General features: G+C 40.0%; 1 protein-coding gene across 2 annotated transcripts in view; it reads left to right on the top strand.

The window, feature by feature from the left end:
* The window catches only part of LOC141777787 (phospholipid phosphatase-related protein type 4-like), a 48,204-nt gene that overhangs the window by 19,777 nt on the left and 14,106 nt on the right, over nt 1-14,321 (top strand). The window contains exons 3-8 of one of the 2 annotated variants that reach the window (XM_074652341.1): nt 1,456-1,585; nt 1,804-1,999; nt 6,960-7,017; nt 7,259-7,432; nt 10,427-10,562; nt 11,913-12,162. In XM_074652341.1, coding sequence (XP_074508442.1) covers nt 1,456-1,585; nt 1,804-1,999; nt 6,960-7,017; nt 7,259-7,432; nt 10,427-10,562; nt 11,913-12,162 — 944 coding nt within the window. The remainder of the gene's footprint in view (nt 1-1,455; nt 1,586-1,803; nt 2,000-6,959; nt 7,018-7,258; nt 7,433-10,426; nt 10,563-11,912; nt 12,163-14,321) is intronic. The other variant, XM_074652342.1, reaches the window with a different exon arrangement.

Here is a 14,321-nt window from a genome sequence, read left to right on the forward strand (position 1 = left end):
ATCAGCAGGAGGAGAGTTACTAACGTTAGCTGTTAGCAGCCGGTGGGCAGCACAGTCCTGACTGGCTAAATACCGGAGATACGAATGTTAACGGAGGTGCCATTGAGTTATTATTATGAGGCGTTCAAAGTCGGCTCCAGAAAAATTACTATTGGGCGAAGGTAAATTACAACGTTATCATGATGTGTTCAAATGTAATCTTGTAAAATGTAGTTTTGGTGAGAAACTAGAATAAATCCAGCTGTTAGAAGATGTTTTCACATCAATATAAAATAGATAATAGAGAGAGAATTATGACCTGTTTAACTTCCTAACACTAGCTCTAAGCAGCTTGCCAAGATTATTTTAATCAAAGCAAATATTTAAATAATCATATTCATTTGAATTGTGTGTTTTTATGCAAATAACCACTATAGATGACAATAACAAAGTACAGTACAGTACCGTGTACAGTAGGCTACCCTCCCTGCCCAGAAAAATAGGCCTTTTTGGACCTACAGTGCATGTTTTTATATTTTGGCATGCTGGGGGATTCTCCGTTTTGTTAATTTTTTTAATGGAAACATTACTACCCAAAACAGTCAGTCCTGTACGGTTCAAAAACTCCTGCATATAATGTAATTTTCTTAATAATATGCTGTTTGGAGTGATTTTCAGTATAATAAATGCTGAAAAATAAGTGTGCAGTATGTTTTCTATAAATTAATGTAGTTATAAAATAGAGATTACATCTGACAGAATTTGTTTGGCCCCCCGGCAACAATCTGGGTTTCTCATGTGGCCCCCCAGGAAAAATAATGTCCCACCCCTGGTCATAATGGTGGTACTTGGAGAGTCAAATATTTTCTGAGGTGGTACATGGTGTAAAAAGGTTGAGAACCACTGGCCTGTTTCTCTGAAAATTACAAAAACTGAGTTTCCTGTTTCCAGAAATCCGATTACTCAAGAAAGCCCAGTGTAACATAAGTTCATCTAAACACACTATTTATATCAGAGAGCCAGCTCATCTGGTTTACCTTCTCTGCTTGGGTTTTAACTTAATTGTGCTGCAAGTTTTCACATTTTGAGATTAAATAAAGTCAATTTTTGACCTTTGAAGCAGTAGGTTGACCAAAAAAAAATATTACTACTGTCTTTTTCCAGAGCATTTTGCAGTTTTGCTCTTTTTTTGCATTTTATCTTCTATTTGTTGTGTAAATAAACAAACTGAACCATAAAGTCTGTCAAATTCAGTTACGGTAAATGGTAAATGAACTTGCATTTATATAGCGAGAGGGGGCGAGCTCTGCCTCTGAGCCACAGCCGCCCCCCCCCCCAGCCATGACAGTGGGATATTAGCAAAAATCAATGGTCCTGTAATATTTAATGTATTTGGTAGATCACACAAATCTATCTGGTGATGGAAGAGTGAAAATCTGCATTGCCAACAGTCTTTTGTTTGTCTTTTGTGAATAGATTCTCATAGGAGAGGCCATTCTGTACTGCTATCTATCCAGGAGGTCATCAGCCACTCAGACGGAGGCTAACATCAACGCTGCAGGCTGTAATTTCAACTCCTACATCCGCAGGGCTGTACGCTTCATAGGTGGGAGGACATACGTGTTATACACACGCAACTGATTATATGCATGTTTTCAGTAACTGAACCACAGAAACAGAAATAAACAAATGGCAACAGCTGTAAGAGTAACATAAAAACGTCAGAATATGAGTGGATACAGAATTAAAAAAGGCAATAAAATACAAAGTTGTACAAGGTTACATGTTCTACTAATCCAGTGTTGTAAAATGGATTTTCCACAGGTGTCCATATCTTTGGCCTGTGTGTGACAGCACTGATAACCGATATTCTCCAGCTGTCCACTGGTCAACACACCCCCTACTGGTTGGATGTGTGTAAACCCAACTTGACCCACATTAATATGTCCACTTGTGATGAAGCTTTTATTCTGGAGGATATCTGCTCTGGACAAGACAGCGGGCTCATCAATGCTGGGAGGTAAAGGCTTTTTTTTTACCGAGCGAGTGACTGTGTGTGGGAGAGTGTGTGTGAGTGAACTAGTGAGTGTGTCAGAGGATGTGTGTGGGTGAGTGGGTGAGTTTACGGAGTCATTTTTAATGTTTAGTTTTAGCACACTCACACATGCACAGGCTACGATCTTCTTGTAGCTTGCAGTCCTGGACTAGTTTTCTCTGTTGTATTGGTTGCAAACCTTCTCTCGGGACAAGTATTGAAATGTAGAAAACATGAGCTAAATAGTAGGACACAGTGCCACTGTAGGCCACTGTACCAAAGAACGTATATTGCCAAGAAGTGAAAGTCAATTGTTCGTTCCATTGCAACATCAGCGCCCAGCAGCAGAGCTACGCCTCTGCCATTTTGGACAGATAGCGAATACCGGACACCAGTAAAACGTCCACCTACAAAGTGCCTTACAAAAAAAGAGCAATACGACTTCCTCTCCACACCAAACAGGTAGAGCCAGAGCAACACGACCTCCTCTCCACGCCAACCAGATAGAGCCAGAGCAACACAACCTCCTCTCCACGCCAACAAGATAGAGTCAGAGCAACACAACCTCCTCTCCACGCCAGATAGATAGAGCCAGAGCAACACAACCTCCTCTCCACGCCAGATAGATAGAGCCAGAGCAACACGACCTCCTCTCCACGCCAAATAGATAGAGCCAGAGCAACACGACCTCCTCTCCACCAATGAACCTTGAGAGAGGACCAGATTTTTGTTTCTAATTTGATTTATTGATTGCTGTCGGGATGTAATGAGAATGTTTTTGAAGAAGATTAACAACTGTAGCTTTAAGGGATAACTGTGTTTGCTCCATGCATCCCACTGTTGCTGTCAGTTACATTGTAGGTTAAAGTACTCTCATTATGCAGCTCTCACTATACTGTAAATGCCACATTAACTGTGGAGACCACAGTTTTCCTGCCCACTCCATCGTCAGCTTCAGTGGCAGCTTCTATTCCCCCCCTCACCACATGCACGCACTAAGAATGCAGGAAGCTCGTCTCCTGTGCTTCACTTCAGCAGCGCTTATTGTTTGTTTGAATAATAAAGCTATGCTGCATGCAACCTGCATCACTGTCATTCACTGAGCATCGTGTTCGCTACTCAACTGATTGCAATTTGGCAGATCAAGTATGCTTATTGTGTTTAATGTTAATTAATGCAGGTTATTGAAGTCAGACAGGTGTTTGTGCTTTCCCCCAGATCCTCCCTTATCCATCCCCACTTTTCCCTGGCACAGTTTCCTCTACCTGCTCACTTGGGCTACAGTGGGGTACACACTGAGCAGATTGTCTATCACAGGGCTGACACATACTGACAGACAACTATCCACACTCACATTCACACCTCGAGTCAACAAAGTCACCCATTCACCTAACCTGCATGTCTTTGGACTGTGGGAAAAAAATCTGAGCATATAGAGGAAACCCACACAGGTGAGGTGACACCGCTGAAATGGCCGTTTTACCTGTACAAGATAATATAAGGTGATGCGTTCATTTACGCACAATTCGCTCTTCTCACGATTTATATATAAGGCCGGTTGGGAATAGGGTTGCGATAGTTTGTCATTTGTCACATCATCAAAAAGGTTTGGGGAACACTGGCATAGTCAGTTCTTGTGACAGAACATTGTGACAGAGTATCTAGTTTATCTACTGACATTTGCTGAATGTTAGACTTGCAAATTGTAGCCACGTTTTTATAGTTTTCAAAAGATTTCACAATCCAAAGTTAATTTATGTATAACTGACAACCGTGTGGCAAGACTTTCTTTGTATTTGCACTTGTGCATGTTGGCTGATTTCGTGGCTTCAGATGACCTAATTGCAATACAGTGGATTGAGCGCTACAGTTGAGTTTATGCATCAAGTAGCACAGTGCAGTTTCGTCACCCATTGTTGCTTGTGTTACCACCTACTACTGCTGGGGGGTATGGAGAAAATCAAATATGACAATATATTTGACCAAATACAACGATGTCAATATTTGACCATTGGTGCTGATGAAAAATATTTACACTATAAGATTTTTGATAAATAATCATCAGTAATGTGGATATAATGACTGAAGTGTAAAAGACAAATAATAGAACAGCTAGAACAGTCTGGTAAAATTACATCACTTTACTCTAATGTAGCCTTTAAAACCAGGAAAAGACAGCCATATTACGAAATTACTATATCCAAAATCTAAGACCATATCTGGTCTCATATCATAATAACAATATAATATCGATACATTGCCTTCCACCTACTAAGTCATCTGTTATCATAAAGTGCACAGAGCAGTCTTCATAGCGTTAGATGGCAGAGGCACACGGTCCTCTCTAAAATCCCATAAATGTAACATTTTCCCAAAATCCTGCACACTTTTGCCTCCAGTAAACCGTCTGACACAGCAGCAGGCTGTAGCAGAAAATGATACAGAACGTTCTGTGCTCCTCTCTAAACACCAGACTGGTGAGCTGTTCCACACAGATTCTTAGTTTGTGTGGTGAAATTATCTTCAGCTTAACAGGCGTTCTCAGGACGCATCCTGAGCTCCTTCAAAAATCTCAGGATATTTATTTAAAAATTAAATCTCAAAACACCACGTCTGCTGCATAATTAAAAAAAAAAAAAAAATTCTGTAAACTATGCATTCTATGTAACTATGTATTCTATAACTCTGTATTATTACAAACGGTTGCCTGTCTCTCAATATTTGCAGTTTGTAGTTGTGAAATTATTGTGCATATGTAATTAGATATGACTTCCTGAATAATATGTCAGCCTATTCAATCATTTTAGAGAACAAAACAATGGGTGTCAAGGAAAGACTGAAAAACATTTTATTGTTACTGTAGCTGTAGCTTGACTGAAGATATATCCCAGTCTTTGTATTTGGTAACATAATTGGGGGGTGAGTATTTGTGATTTGACCAGGCGGCAACCTTCGGCTCTGAAAAGTGCCTTAAACTTGCATTCTTTCTGTTAGGGCTAGGACGATTCACCTATCTCTCGATTCAATACTATCACAATACTTTAATATATATTGCGATTCTACAAGTATTGTGATTCGATATTACAATTTATTGTGATTTTTGTTAACTTTTTTTTAACACTAGACCATTGGGAAAACGTTGAATCATACACTTCTAGGGACTTTTACTTTGGAAAATATCTAACTTAATACAGTAATAATGTTTGATATTCAGCATGTATGTAGTCACAGATGTCCTGAAGTCATATATATCATATCAGTCATTGTCATTATTTATTAAATGTTTTCTAGCAACCCAAAAATCAAAGAATAAAGACATTTCCCTCACAAATTAGTGGTATTTTCTTTTTAATTTATAAGGGACATGTAATGTTTTATACTTCTGGTGAATATAATCCAATCAGTCTTATTTCCATATATATTTTGTACATAAAGTTCCCTTTGTTAACGCCTTATTTTGAAAATGATTAATTAATTGTAAATTATGGTCCCATTTAGAGTCAAATAGACCATAAAGCAGGGTAAGCTTTAGGGCGGGGCTACCTTGTGATTGACAGTGTCGCTACCACGACGTTGTCCGTCTTTTCATCTTAGAACTTTAACCCTTTCACAGTGTGTTTTTCAGTTCATCAAGGTTAATTATAACCTTTTTGGTGACCTTAAAATCTCTCTTAGCTCCACCCTCTCGTGTCACTTCTGGTTTAAAAAAAACAAGATGGCAATAGGCAAAATGTCGAACTCAAGGCTTCAAAATGGCAGTCCACAAACCAATGGGTGGGGATCTTTGACTCTGACACTCTATATCTCCAAGAGAAGAGTTATAGAGAACAGTTTCTCCAATGTGATTATGGATTCTGGAAACCAGAATTGAGATTTTCAGTCACCTCTTCCTAGAACACTTCTCGTGTAAAAACAAAACTCAAGACTACCAACAGTTTCAATGTAAAACCATTAATTAATGCTTCATTAAATCATTTCTTAAATGCATTAACGCAACTTGCAATTTTTAAGTTGTAGAGGGCTCAGTTTTAAAGCTAGAGCGGAGATACTGACATCATGTGAAACTAGAAAACCTAACCTAAGGAAAAGCTGACATGGCCATTTTCAAAGGGGTCCCTTGACCTCTGACCTCCAGATATGTGAATGAAAATGGGTTTTATGGGTACCCACGAGTCTCCCCTTTACAGACATACCCACTTTATGATAATCACATGCAGTTTGGGGCAAGTCATAGTCAAGTCAGCACAATGACACACTGACAGCTGTTGTTGCCTGTTGGGCTGCAGTTTTCCATGTTATGATTGAGCATATTCTTTTATGCTAATTGCAGTACCTGTGAGGGTTTCTGGACAATATATGTCATTATTTTGTTTTATTAATTGATTCTCAATAATAAATATATACATATATTTGCATAAAGCAGCATAATTGCCCACTCTCATGTTGATAAGAGTATTAAATACTTGACAAATCTCTCTTTTAAGGTACATTTTGAACGGATAAAAAAATTTGATTAATTTGCGATTCATCACGATTAACTATGGACAATCATGCGATTAATCGCGATTGAATATTTGAATCGATTGATAGCCCTAATAATCAACAATTAATAACACACTGCAGTATCAGCATGATGTATAAAACTTTAGTTTATTACCAGGGTAATAACTTTTGTAATATTTGTGCTTTGGGCTAAAACACACATCAGAGGTCTAGAGTTGTTGCCCTCCTTGTGTCCTTCATGAACTGCATTTATTAAACACCTGCTAGGGCAGCTACCACCACACGCACACGCACTCGCACACATACACAAACACACACACATACACACACGTCCAAGTTTCTTTGAAAGTCACTTCCCGTTGCAGATGAATATTCAGCGTTGTCCTTAGCTGTCTGAACATAATAATTATCAACACTCTTGTCTTTCTTTTTTTTCATTTAGGAAGTCTTTCCCCTCCCAGCATGCAACTCTAGCTGCCTTTGCTGCTGTCTACATCTCAGTAAGTGGTTAATATACACCCTCTTATGTAGACTGAGACTTGTGGCTGACCATGTCACCTAAAATCTTGCCACAAAAATGTAGAATTTGTAGACAGTTTTTGCCAGTTTCAGTTGTAGGTAATTCAAAAAATGTTTAGATATCTGAACAAATGTAATTTAACCACAGGTGTGAATTGAATTGTCTGTTTTTATATCAACATTAAAAGATCAGGATTGGCTCATGTGAAATGTGTGTTTCAGATGTACTTCAACACGGTGCTGACCGACTCTGCCAAGCTGCTGAAGCCTCTCCTGGTGTTCTCCTTCGTCATGCTGGCCATCCTGGCCGGGCTGACCAGGATAATCCAGTTCAGAAACCATCCCGTCGACGTCTACTGTGGCTGGTTACTGGGAGCTGCCATCGCTGTTTATCTGGTAACAGTTAGCCAGACACAAGCATTTTGATATAACTTTCTTGTGTAGCTTACTTACTTACTTACTATCATGAAAAGCCATTCTGCTGTTAAAAAAGAGAGAAGTTGTGTCATGCTGAGGAGACAGAGGATGGTCACAGTATACATTAACCTTGCTCCTCAACCAGTGGGTAATGCTACTAAGTTACTTACTAACTAGACATTAATGCCACATTGATGTGTGCCTGTGAAAACTTGTAGTGCTGCGATGGTGTGTGAACATTCTGTGCCAAAGTTCAGATAATATCTGCCTCTCTTGCAGCTCAGGTAAAGCCTGTTGGGTAAACTGAGATCAAATAAAACAGAGAAGCATCTTATGTTCATTACTAGCAACATGTATCTGCCAACAATCTGTCTGTTCCTGTCCAAGTTGGTTTGTTGCGGAAAATCAAAGGATAGCAGTCGGAACCATCTTAGATCTTAACCCCATTTAGATTGGTTCCCTATAGCCTAAGTCTTCACTATGCAATTCTGTCTGCCACCGGATATGAAGGCTTGATGTTTTACTAGTTTTACTCTACCTTTATCATAGCATGAGATTGGCTTTCTACTTCAAACTGGGATTTTTACAGTTGTTTCTTGCTTTGGCATTAGCCAGGCTGCTAGCAGTAGCCTTGTTGCTAACTAACAAACATCTACATTTGTTTCTTGAACAAAAGAAACCAACATCTATGATTCGTTGTCCGTTTGATCCCCTAAACAACGCCAGCCAGCGCTAACACTAGCAGCCAGAAACAAAAATCTAGGATTCGTTGTCCATTTGGTAATCTACAAAGAACACATTTTCTTGCGGGGTTCTTTTTAATACGAGCAGTGGTGAAACTAAGTCTACTATATTGTTATATCCGATCCAGTTGTCCTTGCGACAGTGACGCCAACAATATAATATATTATATATAATATAATAATACCACTTTGAAACGCAACGGGTTGAAACGTTTTTTGCCACTTTAAATGCAATTACAAATTTCCCCACTGCGGGACTAATAAAGGAATATCTTATCTTAACTAATCTGGGGTGGCATTTAGGCTAGAAGTAGTCCAGAAAAGTTGACCAAGGTTGTTCAAGCTCATGCCAGCTGTAATTACAGGAAAGTGGCAAGTTGAGGATTGGTCGATTTTGTCTTGAAATCCCAGTGGGTTGCGATATTTCGTTCCAAAACAGTGGTTGCAAATTGAGTTTTATAAATCAGAAATTACATTTATCAACAATAACCCGAGGGTGATACATGACAAGGTATGATATGAGAAAATAATGGATGAGGGCGAGGCATTTCCTCTGTTGATTCCGTTGTTTTCTATTTTGGCACACTTCTTATCTATCTTAAATTATTGCCACTTTCCAATAGTAGAAAGAAAGAAAGGCTACAGAGTGTTTAATAATTAACCATTTTATAAACCATTGTTTAACTCACAATCTCACCAGTGATACCACGTGCTACAGTTGCAACGGTTACCTGCAAATCTATGTTGTGCCAGTTAGGAGACATGCTATGCAGAGGTCATGCATTGGCATTGCAGGACACGTACTGGTACAGTGTATTATTCAGTGGAGTTTTATGGGCTGAAAGTAGACATGGATGTTCAACTCTTGTGTAGAAACTGGTAGATATTCGCACAGTATATTTGATACCTCCCACACACCATCACCCTCTAGCCCACACACGGATAAACATGTCCAGCATACACTCAAACAGACATGAGCAGTACTGAAGCAGTTACACTTGTGAGCAGACGCACACACACATACACACACACACACACACACACACACACACACACACACACACACACACACACACACACACCAACACAGCCCTGTTCAGCTGCCTACATCTTTGTTGTTCTGCCTTCTCCTGCAGGAAGAAACGTTGGCTACAGATATGAGAGGTTGTGCTCCGGAACATCAAGTCTACATCAGATGATGCACAATCAGTCACTTAACACGGTTTAAAATAAGTACATCTCACCAGTGGAGGTCCCTTTTTTTAATGCAAATAGAGAATTATTGACCAGGAAAAAGAATCTCTGTGAATAATTCAAAGGGTACCTTTGGTATTTTTGCACCTGGACCCTATTTTCCTATGTTTTTGTGTCTAATGGGGACAACAATTTCTGAAATTGATGCAGTATTGAGGGAGAACGCTGTAACGAGCTGTGAGGGCAAGTGAGCAGCGTCAAAGTAACGTTACGTCAACTAAAAGTGCTTGTTTTTGCCACTGACAGGCTCAGATTGATTTTAGAAGTGTCTGACAACATTATGGAAAGGACCCTACAGAGAAACAAAACCTTTTTTTTACCTTTCACTTGATCCGGTCTGTTTGTTATTGTGTCCATGTCCTGCTCAAGGAGAAGAGTCGTTGTGAAATTTGAATATCCGTATACTCTGGTTCCAATAAATACGGGCAGCCATTGAGTTCAAAGACCTCATCTATCATCAGAGTAGAAATGAAAAGAAAAGTAGATAAATCGAGGCTGATTGTCAGCCTCCACTTGTTTCTGTGCTGCAGTGCATCAGTACTGCACTGTTTTTTTTTTTTATTCCAGTTACACTGTTTGGACAGCATGTTTGCAACTATGTAGATCTAACCACGTCAGATGCTTTTTGTATATTGTTGGTAAACAGTCAACTTAGTAACGCTGGTCCATATCGCATTTCCATATTTGGAATGTCGCTTTGGAGTGATACAATCACCTAAAGGGATTTGATTTCAATCCCTCAAGTAACTAAACCCCGCCTATACATTAGGTGTCATTTGCAAACGCATCACATCGCTGATGATAAAGACGCTGTAACTTCCATTTCACTGTGACTTTAGTAAAGGCTTTGGTGTGGGACTGAGGAGCTGACATGGCTGCCACCTGAAACTGGATTTGCCAAACTCTTTTTTATGCTAATGTCTTTGCTGCATGCTCCTCTGTGTCTCACTGTATATGTGTGTGTGTTTGTATGCAGGGTGTGTATGCAGTGGGGAATTTCCAGCCCAGTGAGGATCGGTCTAGAAGTCGAGCATCTACCCCCACCCTGAGAGAGCCCCCCCTCTCCTCCCTACCCAATGTCAGCCAATCAGCAATTAGCAACAGCCACCAAGGTAAAACCATGCCTGCCAGGTGTCACCCTGACTTCTCAACTACTAGAATACATTTCCATAAAAAATGTTACACATAACTCTTATTACGATATGAACAGAGGACCTTGTGGTTAAGCTGAATTTGGGCATGCTAATGCACTGTGTACCAACAATGCAATGAGGGGAAATGCCTCATGTGAAATGTTTGCCCTGCCATTACATAAACTTGTAGGTCTTTGCTGATCATACAATTTGAATTTGTTTACAACAGTGCTGGACTGTTGTTTATACTAATCCAACCTAAAATGTTTTAGTCATTCGTTCTGACTAAACTTAAAAATCACTCATGGCATGTGTGGGCTAGCAAATTATGACACACTTTGCAGTACTATAGCTGTTGTCTCTTTATGCAACACATTCTCTCTCCCAACTTGTCTAATACCGACACTCAGTCAGTGCCTGTCCGCGTCTCGAAAACCCCTCGTTTTGAATTATGCTAAATGGCCATACTTCTTTTCAGTACAACAGGCTGCCTGTATTCTATATTGGAAATTATGGGTTAAGGATTAAAAGATTGGTGGAATTCCTCAAGTCAGCAATGTTGATGAAATCTCATTTCAAATTTATATTTTGATTCATGAAAAGCTGTTTTAAATACTTAAGAACTTATATACACACCACTGTACGGCCACTTTAATTTGATAGATAACACAGATTGTGTTTTTTAAAAAACTATGGAGAGGTTTCACCTACTCAGGAAGCTTTTTGATTTCGGGGTGAGCCAGAATATTCTTGAATTGGTGTCCAAGAATCTGGTGGAAAGCATCTTGTCTTTTAACATGGTCACTTGGTATGCTACGGACACTTGAACTTCAAATGTAAAGGGAAACTGTCAAGAGTGGTTAACACAGCCAGTAAAATTATAGGGAAACCACAGATTCTACTAAGCAGCAGGCATGTACTGAACACCAAGATGAAAGTTCCTTACATAAAAAGTGACCCGTCCCATCCATTGTACCCACAATTCGACCTACTTCCCTCAGGAAGGCGCTTTAGACTGCCATGAGCCACTTAAAATGTCTACAAGAAATCATTTGTCCCAAGCGCAGCTAAATTATTGAATATATAGTTAATCGTAGCCTACAGGGTCACCCCCACCCTTCGCTGAACGTGCACATTTGTCTCATGTTTTGCGGAATTTGCACATTGTACATTAGTAACAGGCCTACTGAACTGTATTTGTAATTCATGTTGATTGTGGTGAAGCCACAGACACTTTTACACACTGTGGACAGTTGTTCTTTTTTCATTTTTGAATGATGACTTCCAATGAGTGCGCTAACTTCAAATCATCCCCTTTTTAACCTTAAGATTACCGTTATCCACTTCAAGGTCACCACACCCTGTCTCCCAGCCAACCAGAGCCCATCATCACGAGGACCTCTTCCCACACTTTGTCCCCCAACCAATCAGAGCCCATGCTGACGCGCAGCGCCTCCTACCGAGAGCCGTCTCTGTCCAATCTGAAGAGAGCCAGTGCTGAGGTGGAGGTGATAACCCCATCCAGTCCCCTGGGCAACCAGGACAACATGATGACCTTCAGCAGCAGCACACTGCCAAGGTAAGGGGCTAGAACTTTGCTTACCCACAATACATCAGAACAAACCATTATGTCTCGTACTTCAGGGTTTGGGTGGGTGAAAAGCTAACGAATGATGCCGAGTCCTTTCAGCCAACCTCTTCATTCAGCAGCAATATCCATCACAGTGACTAAATCACCGTACATTGGCTATAACATAGCTACAAGTTGAGACTGAGCAGCTCGTCTTGTCACAGCTGTCAGTCCTCTGTGGTCAGGTCATGGAGGATGACAGGGTTGGCTGTTTGAATCCCAGTTCCTACTTACTGCATGTTGTAGTTTCTTTGAGCGCTTCACAGCAGCCCAGTGCTCCTAAATACAGAGGTCAAATTGCCTGTATGTACCTGTATGTATATAATGATTATAATAAAGTTTAAGTTTATTAATCCAGGGGTTCTCAAACTTGTTGGGGCCAGGGAGCCCTTAAAGGGAGAACATTCAAGGACCCCCTCATAATTGTATCACCGATAAAGCATATGGTCACTACCCTTTGTACTACTATTGGTATTCTAAAACTTCCAACTGAACTGACTCAAAAATAAAGCTAGCTGGCTAATAAGCTAGCTAGCTAAGCAGCAGCAGGACCAGTTCGTTGTGTCCTGAGTGAAGTGAATGCTTTTGGTTAATGAACCAGGAAGGCCCCTCAGATCCTCCGCTTCTTCTCTTTTAGTTGTTCCAACAAAGCAGAACAAAAACATGTGGTGATGCTGCTTTCAGCCTTTACACTCCCAGCCGCTGAAACAACCTTCCAGAGATTTTTTAACGTAAACTAAAAACCCATCTATTTAGTCTGGCTTTTATGTAATTTTTTATAATTTTATGGTTTTTATTTTGAATACCTATTTTATTTATCATCATCATTATAGTGTTTATTTTACTCTATTTTATTTAATCATCATTTCATTGCTGATCATTATTATCTCTTTTATTCTATTTTATTTTATTAAAAATGTATTACTTCAATACAATCTGCTTATTTTGTGTAGTTTTATAATTTGTATTTATTTATTAGGGCCCGAGCACCGACAAAGTCGGTCCGAGGACCTATTGTTCTTCTAAGGATTATTATTATTAGGGCCCGAGCACCGACAAAGTCGGTCCGAGGACCTATTGTATTTCAAATGATTATTATTATTCTATTATGTCTTTGAGGCAAAAAATGAGGTGCTTGGGATAATGAATGCGTTTTGAAATTTTGCACACGTGTCAGACGTGCGTGAAATAAATATCTGATATGGGTTTCGTGCTCGGGTGTGGCAAATTGGCTCGCTAGCGCCCCCTATTGAGTAGCCCCGACGACACGTTTCCCCTAAATTTACGAAATTTGGTAGGTATATGTACCATGACGAGACGTAAATAAAACCCTCTTGGAGGTATACCGTAAACCCAACCGGAAGTCGGCCATATTGGATTTTATGGCGTTTTTCTCCATATCCAGGCGCTGTACTTTAACGAACTCCTCCTAGAGATTTAACCCGATCAACTTCAAATTTGGTCAGTAGTATCTTAAGACCTTTGGGATGAAAAGTTACTCAAAGATCAAAAAGTTATCGAACTATGTTGCCGTGGCGTGGCGGCGAAAAAGCGCCTTTCGCCAAGAAACAGGAAGTTGTTGTAACTTTGTCGTACATTAACCTATATGCTCCAAATGTCTCATGCCTGATAAAGGTCCCTCTCTGACACCATCCATATGCAAATTTTGACTCGCAGTCATAGCGCCACCTAGTGGTAACAGGAAATATCATGTTTTACACGTTGATGTACTCTGCCTCAGAAATTAATCACATCTACCTCAAACTTGGTCAGTAGACCTTTGTGATGAAAAGTTATCAAAAGATCAAAAAGTTATCGAACCATGTTGCCGTGGCGGCGAAAAAGCTTCTTCGCCAAAAAACAGGAGGCTGTTGTTACTTGACTTTACATAGTCCAATCTGCTCCAAACTTCACAAGCTGGATAATGGACCAGGCCTGAAGACATATATGTGGTATTATGCGTGATAGTCATAGCGCCCCCTTCAGGAAACAGGAAGTTGTTGTAGATTGGCTATACATTGTCCAATCTTCCCCAAATTTGACATGTTTTATAAGAGTCTTGCCCTGAAGACATGTACGTGCCCCGACGTGCGCGTTCCCCCGACGTG

This window comes from Sebastes fasciatus, chromosome 11, assembly GCF_043250625.1.
Source record: "Sebastes fasciatus isolate fSebFas1 chromosome 11, fSebFas1.pri, whole genome shotgun sequence".
In the NCBI taxonomy this organism is placed as follows: domain Eukaryota; kingdom Metazoa; phylum Chordata; class Actinopteri; order Perciformes; family Sebastidae; genus Sebastes; species Sebastes fasciatus.